The sequence below is a fragment of the Terrapene carolina genome, unplaced genomic scaffold (genome assembly GCF_002925995.2).
Source record: "Terrapene carolina triunguis isolate 2854851 unplaced genomic scaffold, T_m_triunguis-2.0 Scaffold695, whole genome shotgun sequence".
Lineage (NCBI taxonomy): Eukaryota > Metazoa > Chordata > Testudines > Emydidae > Terrapene > Terrapene triunguis.
The window spans coordinates 1,955,945-1,974,771 of NW_020665046.1; the positions used below are offsets into that span (position 1 = coordinate 1,955,945).

The 18,827-nt window shown below is 57.4% G+C and overlaps 1 protein-coding gene across 1 annotated transcript in view; it reads right to left on the bottom strand.

Moving 5' to 3' along the window:
* Positions 1-17,643, bottom strand: part of SBK1 (SH3 domain binding kinase 1) — a 76,956-nt gene extending 59,313 nt beyond the window's left edge. The window contains exon 1 of the mRNA XM_024215109.2: positions 17,430-17,643. Coding sequence (XP_024070877.1) covers positions 17,430-17,491 — 62 coding nt within the window. The 5' untranslated portion in view covers positions 17,492-17,643. The remainder of the gene's footprint in view (positions 1-17,429) is intronic.
* Positions 17,644-18,827: the final 1,184 nt, after the last annotated feature.

Below are 18,827 nucleotides of genomic sequence, written 5' to 3' on the forward strand. Positions count from 1 at the left end.
ATTTCTATTACACTACCCCTGGAGTCAAATGCTCTGCATCTTGTTGGCAGAATCTGGTCCAAAGGAAGAGAACCCCCAGCAGCCAAAGGATAAAACAGGTTAGAGGTGTTACAATTCCGCAGGCCACAACACTGACCGTTACAGCCCCCAGCTCGTCTGGGAGAGAACACGGTGCCTGGAGAGCTTGCCAGGCAGGGGATTGCTGGGCCTCCAGGGAGACATTTGTCTGTATGCGCCATGCACCGCCAGCCTAGAGGTCATTGCTCTGTGAAGAGCTTGGAGAGAGCTGGAGGGGCCAATCACCATTTAGAGAGCAGATGTATCTACCGGAATGGTGCATGTGCAAAATATGGGACATTCAAACTGTCCCACCCCTGCTATGCACAGGCTGCCCCCACCAGGACAGCTCCTAACACCAGAGGCAAGAAGCACCGGATGCCAGCACGGAGGGTTGTTCTGGGAATGGAGAACACCCTGGTCTGGCAGGAGGAGCTTTTGCCTTCATCACCCTCTGCCAGGACATGGTATGAGCTGGTCCTTCCTGGTGAGCTGGGGCACCCACCGACCCTTCCCCAATGAGTGGGCAGAGGAGATGCCTTCAGTAAAGCAATGTGTGCTCAGCTCCTCCACACTTCTCCTACTGTGGGAATTTGAGGTTGAAGCGCCCTCTAGTGCGCATCCTGCCGTGCAGCAATGTGGCCTTGTGCTCTCAGCCAGCGCTCCTGGTGCCTACAGCCAAAAGCCGGCGTGTTCTTTGCTGTACATTCGGCAGTTATGGAAAGTTTGGCTCTTGGGTCACTGAGCGACAGCTCAGAAAAGCCAGGCCTAGCGCAGACAGGTGACAGGAAAGCTTCATCCTCCCTGAATACCACACACACAGCTCTGCTCGTGCTCTGGGCAGCTCCAGCCCTGCCTCTCTCCAGCTCTGCAATGCCCCTGGGTCGGGGCCTGCAGCACCTCCCATAGCAGGCTTTGCTGCATGCAGGGGAGAGCACTAGCCAGAAACTATCCAGGCCCTGCTCTCCTGGGCTGGGGAGGATCTCAGCATTCTTGCCTCCCAGCTCAGGTGAAAGGCTCTGGCGATCCCCACGGGCATATGCATGAGTCCTAGTTCATCCCAGTCCTAGAGGAGTCATGGAGGGGTTCCCAGGGCAAAGGGTGGGGCCTTACCCCTGATCAGATGCCCATGGGCTCCCTAGAGCTCTGAAGGAGGGGTGAGATCTGCGTGCCCACAACCCTCCATCTGCCAGTTCAGCCTTGGACCAAGGGGCTTAACCCTCTGTGACAGGGGCTGTCCTACAGGAGGTGGGCAGGCGGGGAAGGAAGGGGGTTCATGGGCATATGGGGTTGCAGTTTGTGGCACCGGAATGACCCACTGTGACCCTGTCCTGTGGTCAGAGCTCTGCACACGGAAGGCTCCCCCGCCTCATGTGACAGAGGCTCTTGGGTCAGACTGCGCCAGGACGGGCTGGTTCCAAATGTAACGCTGCCGTGGGGTGGTGAGAGAGAACAAGCCCATCTTGGCCTACCTGTAGTAATTGACTGCCTAGGTGTCTGCTTGGCAGCTAATTGACTAATGAGCACCTGGTCTTGATAAAAAGCTGCCATAGCTCAACTAAGGGAGGGTGCTCCTTGAGAGACAGACTACCCCAGCCACTGGGACGTGCCTGTTTGGTGTATAGCATGCTGCCTCGAGGAGGCTGCTGAGTGTGGGAGAGGAAGCTGAACCGAACCCTGACATGGACACTTGAGGGTCTGAAGAAGAGATACTTAGACTCTGTCTGGGAGTTCATAAATCAGAGCCCCACAAAAGGGGGTCTCTGCTTGAAGTACTTGGGTCTGAATAAGTCACTGAGGGAGGTTGGGGAAATGCAACTTCAGGGTCACCGGGGGGTGGGTGTGAGGGTGTTGTCCCATTGCTGGCCTCCTGCAGCTCTGCCTGTCTGAGGCTGTGGGTACACTAGGGAGGCTCTTCCTGCATAGCACTGGAGTGTAGATGGAGCCTGCACAGACAGAAGGGCTATCCTGTGGGGTAGGAACCTCCCTGAGCAACAATAGCTAATTCAACAGAAGCATTCTTCCATTGCCATAGCTGTGCCTAAGCTGGGGGTCACAGGCTGACATAGGGTGGGGGTTTCACACCCCTGGCTGATAGGGGGAGGGATAGCTCAGTGGTTTGAGCATTGGCCTACTAAACCCAATATTGTGAGTTCAATCCTTGAGGGGGCCACTTAGGGATCGGGGGCAAAATCAGTACTTGGTCATGCTAATGAAGGCAGGGGCTGGACTCAGTGACCTTTTGGGGTCCCTTCCAGTTCTATGAGATAGGTATATCTCCATATATGTAGCTATGCTGTCATAACTTGTCATTGTAGACTAGACCTGAGTCTGCAGGCAGCCTGAAACAATAGCTCTGAGAGAGTACTGAGCTGTTCCTGTTCAGCTCAATGGGGTGTTCACCCTGAGGCCTCATGCTGATAGCCCTGTTAACTGTTTTAGTGCTTCTCCTTTTAACAGGAATCCCCAGCTATTCTTGGAGTGTGAGTGGAGCTGTGAGCAGGCATTGCAGATGGTGAGTCACCTGGAGGCTCTGTTACAGGATCTGAGAAAACAGCTGCTTAACTTAGTTTCAAGCCCCATTAACAAGTGGTGTTTTATTTCAACAGAGGTGGCAAGCATCACTTCACAGCCCAGAAATAGCCAGGCACTTGCACCTTCCCAGCTGCAGGGCCCAGAGTGGAGGGAGTGCCTCTGCTCTCTGCCAGATCCAGCTGCTGCTGCTTGGGCTGCATCCCTGTACTAGCGTCTTCCCCTCCCTTCAAGCCTCTTACCCCAGGACTCTGCCACAGCCTATGTCCCCAATCCCCTTTGTTCTCACTCCCCAGCTCATTTCCTTAGCTCCACCAGTGCCCCCTGGTGGGGGAGAAGAGACAGGACTTCTCTGGGGTGATTAATGAGGATTTGAGTATCAGGGGGTAGCCGTGTTAGTCTGTATCTACAGAAACAACAAGGAGTCTATGCATCCGAAGAAGTGAGGTTTTTACCCATGAAAGCTTATGCCCAAATAAATCTGTTAGTCTTTAAGGTGCCACCAGACTCCTTGTTGTTAATGAGGATTTGTTACTGGTGCTACAGGACACAGACAGACCTTGTGGTTCTCACAGTAATTACCCCAACCAGCTGGGGTCTGGCCTGGAATGGGTTGCTTACTACACTGCATGGCTCACCAGCCCCCATCCTGTCCCATTCCTGGCTGTGGGCTGTTGTGCTGTGGATCTCCCTAACTCAGCATGCCTAGTGCCACCTTTCACCCTGTTTCTGCAACATCTATTCTAGTCAAAACAAAATCCACTGCTCTCTAACCGCTCTGTGCCCAGGGCTTGGTGTGTTCAGCTGTCCAGGGCAGAGAGCTTGTGTCTCTGTGTCCTGGACAGCACTGAGCAAACAACTGGCCATCTACAAATTCTAATCATGTGTAATAATGTCTTGGGCTTCTATTCCCCTTAAATAAATAAATGCCCTTTGCTGCATATGGGGCTCAATCAGAGCCTGGCTTGGCCTTGGCTACTTAAAGGGACAGACACACTAACGAACAATACCCATGTAACACTTATTGGCAGAGAAGCATAATCAATCCCCCTTCCACCAGTGAGCAAACTGAAGCACAGAGCATGCAGTGATAGGCCCAAGGCCACTCAGTGGCAGAGTGGGGCCTAGAACCTGATCTTCCTGACTTATAGCCTATTGTGTCAGCTGCTGGATCACCCATGGTCAGGCTGTAGGAATAGCCCCACTGCATAGAGAGGGTTGGTCACTCAGTGACTTGCACCCTTAGCTGCAAGGCCATCCATCCCCATTCCCTGAGGGCTTCCTTGCAGCTGGCCTTGGAAACACGATCACCATCCCTTTACAGCAGGGGTTTTCAAACTGGGGGTTGGGACCCCTTGGGGGTCATGAGGTTATTATGTGGGGGGTCCTGAGCGGTCAGCTTCCACCCCAAACCCCACTTTGCCTCCAGCATTTATAATGGTGTTAAATATATAAAAAAGTGTTTTTAATTCATAAGGGGGGTCGCACTCAGAGGCCTGCTATGTGAAAGGGGTCACCAGTACAAAAGTTTGAGAATCACTGCTTTACAGGGAGGAGCCAGGACTAAACAGAGGGGGATGCCCTCTCCTAAACCTTCTGCTAGGACTGGAAATGCAACCTCCCATGCCTGCTGGGTAGACAGCCACGCCCACCTGCCATGGTGGCAGGACAAGGCATGTGCGCTTGCGTCTCATTGAACATCCATGCATGACAGGCGGCAGTGGCCTGTGTGGAGCTAATCTCCGCCTTGGGCCTGCCTAGACACCTGTAATCCCCAGACAGGGGATTATCTCGCATGAGAGCGACACTGCGAAGAGCAAGGAGAGGAGAGAAATATCTTCAGTGCCTGGGCCGTTCCTGTGGGGATCTTGGCCTGATCCCAACAGGGATTCTATGGATCCGACTGCAGCAGAACCTTCATCTGCCAGTGAGATCTGTTAAACCGCAGAACCACCAGCACGTAAGACACTTATCCTGGGCAGGACAAAGCCCTGGGGAATATGCTGTCGGGAGCAACCCAACGCACCAGATAATCCCTGGACCGGAGCCTTGTTGCCCTCCATTTCACCAGGCATCACAGTGGCAACCTGGATCCTCTACAAACTTAATCTCTCCGGCCACCCTGTGGAAAGGACTTAACTAAAAGCCGCAGCACGGCTGCAGAGCTGGGATGGCAACATAGATGGTGCTGGGGGACGAGCACGGGGAAGGAGCCAAAAGCAGATCCACTTCAGCTCCATTAAACACGGTCAAGTCCCCAGTGATGGGGCCAGAATGGTAATGGGCTAAAGGGGGGTTAAATAAGAGGGAGTGTAAGGACAACTAGTACAACTCCAGCCCAGGCCAGTAGCAGCTGAAATCCATTTACATCCAACAGCTGATCCTGGCCTCGGTGGTGGCTTTACTCCAGGTCATGGGGGACCCATGTCCAGGTCAGAGGTCGCACCGTTAGTCCCCATGCTAGCAGTCTCCACAAAGAAGGGCCACAACAGCCCTTGGCCTTGGAAATGGAAGGCCCAAGGCATGGCAGAGTGGAAGCTCGTGTTGAGGTGGCCTGTGCTATGAATAATTTGAGGCCATGAGACTGAAGAGCTGCCCGTTGCCTGAGTTTTACTGGAATTAAACACGCAGGGGAAATGAACCGCATGAGGCCTCTAGAAAGGCACCAGGAGTGAGAGCATAGGTGCTGACTTACTCAGATCCTGCGGGGTGCTTGACCTTTCTCCCCGCTCTGCCGCAGGCCCAGCCCCCACTCCACCTCTTCCTGCTCCCTCCCCCCACCTCTTCCTTTCCCTGCTCCTCCCTCTCCCCACCACTGAACAGCTGATGACGGTGGGTGGGAGGTGCTGGGAGGGAGGGAGAGGAGCTGATTGGCGGCGCTGCTGGCGGAAGGGAGGCACTGAGGGGGAGGAATTGATGGGTGGGGCTGCCAGCGGAAGGGAGGCACTGTGGGGGAGCTGGCTGCTGGTGGGTGCTTTTTTTTTTTTTTTTTTTTCCATGGGTGCTCCAGCCCCGGAGCACCCATGGAGTTGGTGCCTCTGAGTGAGAGAGCGTGGGAAAAGAGAAATGAGAGATAGGAGGAAACAGGCGACATTCGCTGAGCACAATAATCCAGGCCACCCCCTCCCCATAGGGAAGATCCTGGGCTCCTAAGCCCTTCAGAGCTTAGCCATCACAGCTCCATGGAAGTGGGCTGTCCTCTCCTCCCCAGGCTCAGAACACCAAACCCATGTTCCTTGCGGCCAGGGCCAGGCTCAGAGCATCCAAGCTGGTCAGTTAACCGTGTAATCTGAGTCCAAGGGAAAGCAGCCATCCAGGTAAGAGTGTCTGGCCCAGGATGCAGCTAGGGTTGCCAACTCTGACTGAAGCTATTCCAAGAGACTTTTTTCCAACATGATGTAATGTCATTTTCTTAAAATATCCTATTAAAATCTCCTGGATTGCTTTCAATAGTCACCGGGAGATCGCTGCCAATTCCAGGAGACTCCAGGCCAATCCTGGAGGATTGGCAACCCTAGGTGCAGCAAGGATCAGAGGCAGGCCTGAACCACAATGTTCAGCCCCAGATCACACAAGGGTGCTGGGATCCACATGTCTCTATAATCAGCCCTCGCTTAGGAAGCACCTGCCTCCTTCTAGAGTGACGCTGCCCCCTGTCCTACGCAAACAGCCACCTGGGTGTTTATTCCTGGGCAGGACTGTCATCACAAACGGTGACTCATGGCGATCAAGGCGCCAGAAAATGGGATTTACACTAAAGGAACGAATCCCACAGCTTCCTGAGCTGGGCTGAGTCCTGCAGTGGGGTCTTGGCAGGTTAGCGGAAGGGGGGACCGGCTGCAGCAGATTGAAGCCTGGGGCTGGCGAACGACACATGGGTGGAACACGAGGCCGGCTGTAAATAAGGTACAGTCGAAGCGCCAAGGTTCTGTTGTTGTTTTTATAAATAAGGCACAAATCTCCTGGGAGATGATGCGATGCTGGGCGAGCGCAAGCACCCAGCCCAACGGCATCGAGACAGCTGTAAATAATGCAGCGGGGAAGGGGGCGAGGAAGAGACTCATAATTACCACGCTGTCAAAAGCAAACAGAGCTAATGGGGCCAACCGCAGAGCTGGGCTGCTCTGAGGTGCCTATTGGTAACAGGGGCTCTGAGCATCCTTAATAGCACTGGGGACAGAGCGAGTTGGGGAGTAAACAACACCCAATCAATAACGCTGCTTCCCAGGGAGTCTGGACTGCAGGTGGGGACTAGGAGAGAAGGGTGTGGATACAGACCCCCACAAGAGCTCTGTTCACAGGGTCCTCCCATTCCTGTTAATGCTTAGGAGGAAGACACACAAAGGAGCAAGCCCAACAGCAAACGGTAACCAGGAAGAGCAGGGGTGGGGCTGGCATACAGAGCGGGGCATCACTCAACACACAGATGGCGCTGTCTGTAATGACTAGGGTGACCAGATTGCAAGAATAAAATATCGGGACACGGGGTGGGGGGGAGCAGCCACAGGCTCACAGCCCCCACTGAAGTCGGGGGGGGGGTACACAGTCCTAGGAAGCTGTGGGTTGGGGGTGCACAGCCCAGGCTCTGGCCCCCTGTGACGAAGTGGGGGATTTTCTTGTTTGTTTTTTTGTTTTCGGTGGGGTTTCAATGGTTTGCATGCGGAGGGCGTGGGGCTCAGTTTCCCTGGGTGTTACTGGTTTAACGAGGTGAGGGGAGGGGGAGTTTGTTGTTACAGAGGACCGGAGAGGGAACGTGGGACCCCAGCCAATGGCCTGGAGGATGGATACCCCAGCGACCGGACCCGGAGACCCAGCTCAGGAATCGCAGCCAGTTCTGGCCAGTGGGAGGACAATGGGCTGCAGAGTGAGGACCCAGTGACCTAACCAGCCGGTTCCAGCCAGAGGACAGAAGCGAGGAGAGGAGGCCCCAGTTTACAACCCTGTTTACCTGGAGAGAAGACAATGGACAGAGGCGGGGCTTGGGGCCGGGGATCCCGAGCTGGGAAGCAGTGGGGCTCTGGGCTGGAGAGGGGGAGCAGGCAGAGCCCACCTGGATGCAGAGAGACTGGGATGTGCTAGGCTGAGGGAGGCCAGGCCTGAAGCCCTGAGAGTTTCCTGTGCTGTGTTCAACTCTCAATAAATCCTCCTGTTTTATGCTGGCTGAGAGTCACTCCGGTCTAGAGAACAGGGTTGCATCAACCCCTTCGGGGGTGGAGGCCCCGGGGGCCCAGAGCGAGTGGACTCCCTGAGGGGGCCCATGGCAGAGACAGATGTGCTAAGGCTCAGAGAGGTGCGGCTCCAGGAGGTGGAGGGGCCTGACCCCAAGAGAGAGTGGACCCCTGAGAAGGGCTGTCGCACTGAAAGGGGCACCCCCCCACGGACCGCACGGGGCCAAGAGTGGGCACGATCTGTGAGTCCGTGACATCCCCACCGCAAGCTGCAGGTAAATCAGGGGCACATGGGCCCGGCTGCAGCCCCCAGCTGCAGTCCCACCGCAAGCCGCCCGCCACAAGTCGCGGGTCGGTTGGGGGTGCATGGCCCGAGCTTCGGCCCCCACCGCAAGCCACGGATCAGTCAGAGGCGCACGGCCCCAGCTCTGGCCCCTTCTGCAAGGGGGGGTGTCTCAGGGCTTGGATAGGGGGTTGGGGTGCGGAAGGGAGTTTGGGTGTGGGAGGAGGCTCAGGGCTGGGGTTTGGGGAGTGGGAGAGGGGGCGGGCTCTGGGTGAGGCTTAACTCAGGTGGCTCCCCAGAAGTGGTGACAGCTCCCTCTGGGTCCTAGGGGGAGGTGCAGCCAGGTGGGCGCCGCCCCTGCAGCTCCCATTGGCCACAGTTCCTTGCCAATGGGAGCTGCGGAGCAGGTTCTCATGGCGGGGGAAGCACGCAGAGCCCCTGGCTGTCCCTGTGCCTAGGACCCAGAAGGAGCTGTCACCACTTCTGGGGAGCTGCGCCAAGCCGGGTAGGGAGCCTGCCAGCCCTGCACCAACCGGACGCCTGGCAAGCAACCCTACAATATCGGGACAAATGGTGTCCTGATCGTACATCGGTCGGGACATGGGACAAAGAGTTAAATATCGGGACAGTCCCAATTTTATCAGGACATCTGGTCACCCTAGTGCAAAGATGCCTGAAACCCAGCTTAACCAGCCGCTGGGGAATCTCCAGGTGGCCTAGAGCTGGGGTAGCAGCAAGGGGTGTGATCCTGAGGTTGCTCTGACTAATGCCAGGAACCGGACTGGTCTCCATGTAGCCCCAGAATTCAGAGTCACAAAGGAAGGACCCTACGGTCCCTGAGCCACACTGAGTGCAGCTGTACTGCAGTTCAGAATTGGGCCCTTCTCTGGATGTGGTTTACTGAGTAGATCAGGGAACTCTGAATTCTTGGCTCTGCTGGACGACCTTTGCCAGGTCACGCCTCTGCTCAGTGCCTCAGTTTCCCCATCTGTACTCTGGGGATAACGATACCAACTCTCCTTGCAGAAGGCTAAAGGAGTGAGTGCCTAAAGCGCGTGGAGACCCTTAGAGGAAAGTCAGCTCCTGTCTGGATGTGACCTGGGGGAGGCTGGTCCCCCAGCCTAGGACTGGCTGCCCTGCTTTCCCATTCAGCCTGCACTGTTCGAACACTGCCTGGCTTGGCTGCTCCCTGCTTCCCTTCCATCTGCCTGTTGAAATTTAAAGCATTGCCAGGTATGGGAGGTGGTCCCAGTGCCAACCTGGAATAATCAGTCATTATATTCTGGGAAGGCAGCCAGCCCAGGCTTGCTGACTCCATGCTCAGCTGCTCTGTTCTCCCTGCCTCTTCCATCTTCACCTGCTTCAAAGAAGCTGTAACTTCCCTGAGAGGACTTGCCACCCTCCCAGGGGCCTAGGGAGGATGCTAGGTGCAAGGAGTGTGCAGTGAGCCACTTACAGCTCAGCCAATCGTGGGAAAGTACCCGGGGCTGCAGGTTCAAAGGATCATATGGGATGGGCACAAGGCCCTCCTTGCAGTGAAACCAGGGGGTGCACAGAGGAAGATGGGGGCTGTTTGGGAAGGCAGCTGTTGGCTGAGCAGGGAGGGCTGGTATAGTGGATCACTTGGCAAGTTGACTGAGCTGGCTGCTGGGATACAGAGAACAGGATAGGGGCTTCCTGCTTAAGGTATGATGGGCCCACCACTATTGGGCGAGCTGGCACTTGTGCCCTTTACCGCAAAGAAGCCACTAAGCTCTCAGTGTCTGGGCAGGATTATTGTGTGCTGACAGTGTGTGGAGCGCTAAAGGATAGTGGGCATGCAAGGGCAAGATGCCCTGGGCACCCCTAGCCCTAACAGCGTGGTCTGGTGGATACTGCAGTCATCACCGTAGTATCTGGGAGACAGGATGCCTGGCTCAACCACTGACCTGCTATGTGAGCTCAGGCGGGTGCCATTCCCCTGTCCGTGCCTCTAGGGTGCAAGGGCCAGATTCTGTGTTGTATGTCACAGCAGGCATAGGCGCCAACTTTCTCAGTGCCGGTGGGTGCCTGTGCCCCCTGACTCCACCCCATCCCTGCCCCCGCCCCCATTCCAACCCCATCCCCAAAGTCCCCACCCTAACTCCGCCCCCTCCCTGCCCCTATTGGATCCCTTCCCCAAATCCCGGCCCCGGCCCCACCTCTTCCCCCAGCGCGCCGTGTTCCCCCTCCTTCCCTGCCCCACAAATCAGCTGTGTCGCAGCGCAAGCGCTGGGAGGGAGGAGAAGCAGGAAGCGGCGGCAGGCTCGTGGAGGTGAGCTGGAGCAGGGGGGCGGAGTCACAGGGAGCTGCCGGTGGGTGCTGAGCACCCACCAATTTTTTCCGTGGGTGCTCCAGCCCCAGAGCATCTACGGAGTCCCGCCTATGCCAGCAGGTGTGGAACAGGGGAGGGCTGTGCGTCACCTTTATGCCTCCCTAATTCTGGACTGCTCTGTTGGCTAATAGAGCCCCGGATGTAAGTTAGAGCAGCCTAGAGGCTGCTCTAGAGAATGGCAGCTGCCTTCTCCAACCAGTCCCCAACACGCCCTGGCTCTGCCCTTCCACCTACCCCATGGGATGAGCAGTGGGGATGGATGGATTGATAGATGACATAGATTTGCCTATATTGTCCCTGTCCTGTAGGAATTCCCTGGGGGGCATTGTAGATCTTTTCATACAGGAGCCTTAGTCGGGGCCAGGATATTGCCCAGCTACACTGAACACATGCATGGGAGGAGGATTGATGAAAGGCTGAGAGATGCTCAGGGCTCCTTGGTGGAAGGGGCAGCCATGGGGATTTTCAAAAGCCCCCTGATTGTGATTAATTTCACACATACCTCCCCAAGAATGAAAGCCTCCTCCACAGCTTGGGTCCACCACACAACCCCAGGGAGCCTCACGGTCTGCTGGCCCTGGCACACATGGAGCAGGCATGGTATGCAGATATGCCTCCTTCCCATGCCACCAGAGCCCTGGCAGGCATGGGGGCCTGCACATTCCCCCCCCAAAAGCACACACCCAGCTCGCATGATCAGAGCAGAGGGGGCTGCAGGCAGGCAGGCTCATGTACCAATGAGCAGCTGGCAGGTCTAATTTTAGGCCTTGTGACCTTGAGGGAAGCAGCGCCTGTTCTGCTGAGTGTGGCGTTGTGGCAGCTGAGGTGGTGAGAAGCGCTAGCTGCTGAGACTCTGAGATAGGCCTGAAAATAGCTAAGCCCAGCTTAGCTCAGCCGGCGGTTCCTCACTGCCTGCTAGGGACCAATGCCTCGCCAGGCCCCTCCCATGGCCCGATTCCTCTGTGCATGTATAGCGGGATTGTTACCTGCTCCTGCCCTGAGGGGTTTGAAACAGCTCTGGGAGAAGGCTGTGGCAGGGAGAAGCAGCTACTGGGCTGATTGGGGAAGTAGCTGCACCTGGGCCACGCCCCAATCTGAGCCCAGCTGGCCTGTATAAAGAGGCTGGGTGCCAGGCACTCAGAAGTCTCTCTTTGTCTTCAGAGAGAGAAGGGACTGGCTGCAGGGAGCTAGACACAGAGTACCTGGGTGGAGTAGGGTTGGGGAGCTCCAGCCTGGAAAGCCCCAGGCTGCAGCCTAGGAGAAGGCTAAGGGGTACTGGGGGTTGCAGAGGGCAGCCCAGGGCTAGGCCAAGGCAGCAGGTCCAAACCCAACCTTGCTGATGATGAGTGGCCTATACTGCAGTCTGCCCCAGAGAGTGGGGGCTAGTTGGTGACTGGCAGTGGCCTTATCCTGAGGCAAGGTGGGGATAGTGGGTGGGGGTTCCCCAGGGAGGGGAGACCCAGATCTGTGGGGTACTGCCAGGGAGCAGCATCCCAGTAATAGGGGCACTGGGTCCTGGGAGGGACATGGGGGCCAGAAGAGGACAGGCGGATCACTGGCCTGCAGAGGGCGCTCCAGATGCTGGATGAGCTGATTCCCCCGAAGCAACCAGTAGGGGGTGCCGCAGGGGTGAGTCCGCTCCTCTACAGCATGCCTCATGGGCTGCAACGCTGGGCTCCAAGCCTGGAGCCTTGGGGTTGTTCTGAGTAGCCAGGCCAGGGGAGGGGAAGAATCTATCCTAAGCCAGAGGCAGAGCCACTCCACAGGCCCCTGTGTGCCCCATACATCCTCCCTGTGCTGGTAGTGGGGATGGGAAGATTTCCCAGCCCTGCCATGTCTGTTTTTGCACAGCTCTGCCCCCAACACGCACACCTCTGTGTAGCTGAACCACACCAGTGCCCCCTGCCAAGGGACCCTGCTGGACTGCCTAGATCTGCCCCTGAGCACACTGCCTGCAGTGATGCTCCATCACCATTAGGGGGCAGCACGACCAAGCACCATTATTCTGCCTAGCTGACCCTTTTCCAATGTTGCAGCCAGCTGGTTGTAGCCTGCGCCAAGTGTGAATCTCCCAGCAGGGCTGGGCATCTCAGCATCGAGCCGCTGGAGAAGGGCAGATGTTTCTTTACATCCCCTGCTGTCTAAAGAGCCCAACAAATACCTTGACAGTGGTGCCCTTGGGGAGGTTTCAGAAACTCTCAGTCAGCTCATGGCGCCCAGCGGATGGGCCAGGGCGAGCAGCGCGAAAGTGGCTGCAGTCGCCTGCTGGAGTAAGGACTCTGGACCCAAGGCTGCAGCGGAGGGCGTGTGACCCTTCCACTCGCCTGCATCGCAGAGCTCAACATTTCTCCTGGCGCCTCATCAGAAACAAGCAAACAGTCCAGACTCAGCCCTGCCACTGCTGTGCCCTTTCCTGCATGGGCTGGCAGGGAGCTGGCCGCCCTCAGCTTAGCCCCATTGAGCCCCAGCACCGGAGCCAAGTGACCTTCCCCGCAGACAACCTCAGAGCACGAGATGTGTTACTGATATGCGGCAATGCTCTCCCAGACTCAGATCTCCCAGGCCCAGGGCTTGTCATGGTGGTGAAAGGCGCTGGGTTGATAGGCAGGGGGCTGCAGCTCATGAGTGAGGAGCATTGGAAGAAGGGAGGGTGGGGAAGGCAGGCCTGGAGTAGCCAGAGGCTGCGGGTCAGGATTGAGGGGCACCGGCAGAGCGGGGTGTGGGTGGGGGAAAGTGCTGATTCCTGCCAGTGCCAATAGCTCCCCAACATTATGGGCACAAAGTCTCCTCCTTAGTCGGGGGGAGGGAGGGGTGTTGAGGGGGAATGACAGCCAAGAGCCTGAGGAAATGGAGCAGCAAAGTGATGAAAATAAAGGGATGCAGCCCCCAATCCCATGCAGACTGGAGAGGGGCCAATGTCACTTGAAGGACGCAGAAAGACTGGAGCTGCCCCCCTGCCCCCAGGTAGAAGTGAGCCTTGGTTCAGTGACTGTCCCCTCCGCAGACCGTTGTGGGAGGAGCAGGCATGCTGGGGTGGGGGAGTTAAAGGGAAATGGCAGGCTGTAGGCCAGCTCCCATGGTGGGGGGAGGGAAGGATGCCCCCACCCCACATATACCTGGTCCTGCTCAGCTCCTGGCAGCCAGTGAGTCTTGCTGCCTGGGAGGAGCAGCTTGGAGAAGGCATATGCCTGCATTCGCACCTTGCATCCCCGCCATCTGGTTCGCTAATTTGGGGACTGGGGAGCTGGGGCACGTGGCTTGGCTGCCAGTCGGGGGGGGGGGGGAAGAACAATTCCCAAAGCAGCAGAGTGGAAAGTACAAGGGAGGGGAGTGCCAGAGCCTCCAGGAAAGGGATACCCCCAAGCCCAGCGCTTGCTCACAGGGAGCCCCCCCCCCAGCCTGTGACTAGCTCTCTGCAAGGCCAGGAAGCCACACACCTACCCTGGGTCTGTTTGGAGCAGCCTCACTCTTTCTGGGTTAACAGCAGTGTCACAGAGAGCAGAACCGGGTTCTGGCCAGAAAGCCAGCTGTGCGCTTTCCTTCCGCCCCTCCACTCCCCATTTATCACCATCTTAACATGAACGGGTCCCGATTCTGATCTCATTGCCACGGGAATTGACCCAGAGTAACTCCTCTGATTGCAATGTGGACAGGGGATCAGACTATGCCCCATGGGGTGGCAAAGCACCTGGAGATGGAAAGGGAAAGCCGTGGGCAGTGACCCTGGGCAAGGGAGGGGAAGGTAACCCTAGGGACGGGAAGGAGCCGGGGTAGTGCTTTGGAGAGGATGCAGCTCAGGAGTGGGGAATGGGACGGCTGGGGCTGGTGGGGAAGCCAGGACTCAGGAGACCAGGGGCCAGACTTCCTGCCTGACCTTGGCCACGTCACTTAGGACTCAGTCATGCTGGCGTAGATTGGGAGAAGCTCTGGGGAGGCTAATGGCGTTCCGTTGGCTGGAGAGAAACACAGCCCCAGTCTCTCAGGGCTGCAGGTCCCCAGCATGAAATGGGAATAACAACCCCTCCTTTCTGCCCCCTCCGTTTGGCTTGTCTGTTGAGATTGTAAGGGCAGGGCAGGGACTCTGTCGCAGCCCCAAACACAGTGCGGCACTGATCTCAGCTGGAGCCCTGGGCACTGCTGGAATCTGACAATGACAATGAACAGCAGCCATCATCCAGCAGTGCAGTCTCTGTGCTGGGGGGAGCAGCGGGTGAGGGGGAGGAGCAGAGGGGATACAATCTACAGCTAATTCACTCTAGAACCCCCAAAGCTGTGGCCAGCCCACTCCAGATCCCAAGCGGTGGGCCCAGCATGCATCCTGTGGAGAAGCTGGGTGGGGCCCGGAGCTGCCCGGGGAGAGGGGCTATTCCATTTGCTGTAGCTTTGCTGTGTACCTGTGCAGGGGGGTGCTGACTCTATCAGGGGCTGTGCGGTCTTTGTGATGGCTCAGCCTGGTGCGTGCTGGGTGCCCAGGGCCTGAGGGGCTGGGGCCAGGGCCTGAGCTTCCAGGTCCCACACTGAAGTCAATGTGCCCTGTGGGCACTCAGTGCCTCTGAAAACCAGGGGTCTCGCATAGGCACTGAAAATTAGTGCCTCAATAATTAGAGGCCACCTGTGAACATGCAGCGGCACCCGCAGGATAACACCTCTGTGCCCAACATCTCTGTCCCCGCTGATTGGGCCCCACAGCACAAGGCCTGATGGGCAGGTCACCTGTAAGTCCTAACAACCCGAGTAGGCAATGGACCTGGCAGGACCTTATTCCTCCTCCCAGCCACAGAGCAGTACAGTGCTGGCTAGCCCTGCTTCCCTCTGTCCCCTGAGCACTGTCTGGCCAGGAGCAGCCCTCTTCCTGGGCTGCCCTGCCCCCTCCTCCAGGCTGGCATGAATCCCGGGGCCCTGCCTGTAGGGGGTGCTGTTTCCTGGGATGGGCCAGGTTATACTCTCGGGTCCAGCTGTGTGCGCTGAAGGATCCCCACCCCCTAGTGCTGCAGCCTGGGGACCCCTTGCACACAGAGTGGGGCCTGCTGGAGCACAGTGCATGCAGGCATGGAACAGAGGTCCTGACACCAAGCCCTGCAGAAGCAGGATGCTAATTGCTACCCATAATCCAGCTTTGCTTCCATTCTGCTGCTTGGTGCTTTATCTTCGCCACCTCGAGCAAGGCTCTCCTCCCCTCTCCCCTGCTATGGAGGGCAGGGCCTGCCCAGCCCTTAGATGGGAGACCTCGGAGGAAAGTCTAGGGGCATCAGAAGGGTTGCGGATTCCTGCCCCTGAATCAGTACTGGTCCAATACCTATGGGGCACTGTGGGTAAGATGGGAAACTCCAGCCTCAGTCACATGCAGTGGTTAAGGGTCCTGCGGCGCTTTTCACAAGGGAAGAGAGGGTTAACCTGGCCCAGATCTAATTGGGACTGATTATACTCCACCTTCCTAAAAGCCTGCTGCAAATGATTATGGTCTCTTCACTTCCTGTCCTAGCTGGCTGTGCTCTGTGAAACAGCGGCTGCTGCATCCCAGCCTGGAGGAGGCTGCATTTCACCCATCTCCTACCAAGCTGCACCTGCCACCAGGTAAATCCACAATGAGCAATCACCACACCTGGAGAAGCTAAGGCTGGAGCTGTCTGGAATACACTTAGCCTGGCAGATAACATGCATCCACAGTACCCTGGGAAACACATCCTGACTTCTGCTATGTCAGCAAGCCGGCACCACAGACCTAGTCGTTCCCTCAGTAACCCACCTGACCCCACCTGAGGCCAGGACCTTCCAGGACAGCCAGCGCAGGCTGGAGAGTGGCATAGGGGGCTGAGCAGACAATGCCATCTGCATCACTGGCAGAGGGGGCAGTGCTGAAGCCAGGCTGCAGCGTAGAGGAGCAGAGCCGCGTGGCACAGCCCAGTGGGCACTGCTTTGCAGGAGTTGCCCCCAGGGAAAAGGCACATCCCAAAGAGGGGGGCAAGTGACTATAGGCTTCAGTGTGGAGGAAGGGTGAGGCCGGGGGAACACTGGGTTGGGTCTAATCAACAAGCGGGCACAGTCACCCCTGCAAAGGTTCCATGCGAGACTGCTGGGACCTGCATGGAGGAGAAGGGGCTGGCCAGAGCCCTTCCCCTGGTTTCAGGTCTGTCTGCCTGGGCACTGCGAATGGCAGGAGGAGAAGCTGATACAGTCCTGGGTTGAGGAAGGGGTTGGCTCAGGACCTCTGAATACCCAGGTGCCACTTTGCCAGGGATGCCCCAGGATCAGGCCCTGAATAGGGATCACTGTCCCAGCCTCCGGGAAGGCGTTGAGACACACAGGAAAGGCAACACTCACTGATACTTGTTGCATTAGATAAATTCCACATAGGACCGGCATAGTTTGCCACACCCAGAGCTGGGCTCCTGTTCCAACATCTGACCCCATGGCAAGGAGATGCGTAGATAGACACGTGGGCACCGAGACAGAGATGTACCTGTCCACAAACACACTCCCGCATGCCTGAACGTGAGTGCTCCCCAGATGTACACTTGTGTACCCCCAGACAGCCAGAGACAGACACACCCACGCAGGCAGCTCTGTACAAACAGCCTGGATGTGCACACACACAGAGATGTTCACACACACGCACTCTGACATGCCCTCGCATAGACGTGTGTACACATACACACCTCTCCCTTCTCTCCCCTATACTGCAGGTTCCCCCGTTCCAGCTGGAAAGGTACCCAGGTCCCAGCTGCTTGAAGCCACATCCTGAGGGAAGACGGGGCACTTGCTTGAGAGAAACTTTTGACAAAGTAAGGTTTATGGGCCCGTTCCTGGGCAACGCCCTGTGAGCTGGCCTTGCTGCCCCCGGGACACTCACGCATCCCCTCCCTAGATCAGCTGGGCAGTCCCATTGGCTTTCCCCACATGTAGGCCCACACCCCTCCTTCAGAGAATGCCCAGAAGCCCTTCCCTGCCCAAACTCTGAGTGACTCAAGGCCCCAGCCCCTCGCTGGCCCTGGGTGCTGGGGAGGGAGGGAGGGAGAGCAGGCAGTATTGAACTGACCTGTTCATTTGCAAGGGCTGTAGCTCCTCTTTCTGGAAGCAGACGAAGCAGAAGGTATCCATTTCCTTGCTCCCACAGCCAGTGCACCACAGTGGGGGCAGTTCCAGGCTCGGGCACGTTGCATAGGTGTTGGCATCCTCTTGCCCCTCACCAGTCTGCCCGGAGGCCAGTGAAGCCAGAGTCAGCAGGTCCTCAGTCTCCTGGACCAGTTGCCGGGAAGCGTCATCGTGTGTTTTGTCTCCTAAATTACCCGTTGCTCCTTCTGACAGGGAGAGGTCGCGGCTCCCCCTGCCCTGCGCCCTCTGAGGTGATCCTGTGCCCTCGGCCCGTCTGACTGGGCATGCGCTGGGACAGCACGATCCCACCCAGCTGTTGTGACTCCTGTCCCACGCCGTCCTCACTCAGCAGCCAGACGGGACCCTGCACTCTCGCTCCCATTGATGGCCATCTTTGGGGCCACTGCTGTCGCGCTCTCTTTGTGGGACAAGATGGGGCTGTCCCCTTAGAAGAACTCCCTCCTTGGGCAGCTGGGGAAGGACAAGGAGGGCTCAGTCTGTAGCCTGAGGTGGAAGAACCTGAGCTGAGGAGTTTGGGGAGGACGCACCAGCACAGAGACCCCAAAGCATCCCGCTGTTCCTCAAAGGCAGAAGTGTGGGAACTTGGCCACCCATCTCCAGGGGCTGGTGCTGGATCTCATCCTGTGGCTGGATCAGTGGAGCTGCTGTCGCTGTTCCAGCATGGAGGGCGCTGGTGCCCAAAGGCAGATCCTCAGTGCCCTGCGCTCAGCCTCAGCTGGACTTTGCAGCACGATCTGCCCTTGGGAAAGTTTCCCCTTCCCTCCGATCTTCTCATCAGCCAGCATCAGCCGTGGCTCTTGGCGGCTCCGTGGGGCGGGAGGGGAGCAGTGTGCGTGGGGGAGTGGAACTCCGTGACAGCGTTTGGAGCCGGGGCTGGGGGAGCAGCCCGGGCTGGCGGGTACATGCGAGCTCGCACAAAGAAAAGTTCTGGCCCTGCCGAGACACAGCTCTGCGGGGCTTGTCTGGATGACAGAGCAGCCAGCTCGCTCTGACAGATAAACCAGTGTGCGGGTATTAATAGCTCCAGATTCATGCGGAAAGGTTAACTCTTTAGCTGCCAGTCCCAGCCCTTACTCACACAGGAGATGCTGCACTGAGCAGCTACAGCCCCAGGCTATTCCACTTTGGCTTGACTTTGGGTGGTCAGGGCTGTCCCGCATCACAGGCCCACTGCATTGAGACAACTTCCTTCCCAACGCAGCCCACCTACGACACACTACCGCCCACCTACAACACACTACCACCCACCCGGCCCACCCCTTGTTCATTCAGCCAGCTGGATGGCTCTAGTTCCTCCCTCCCCATGGTGTCCAGATCCCAT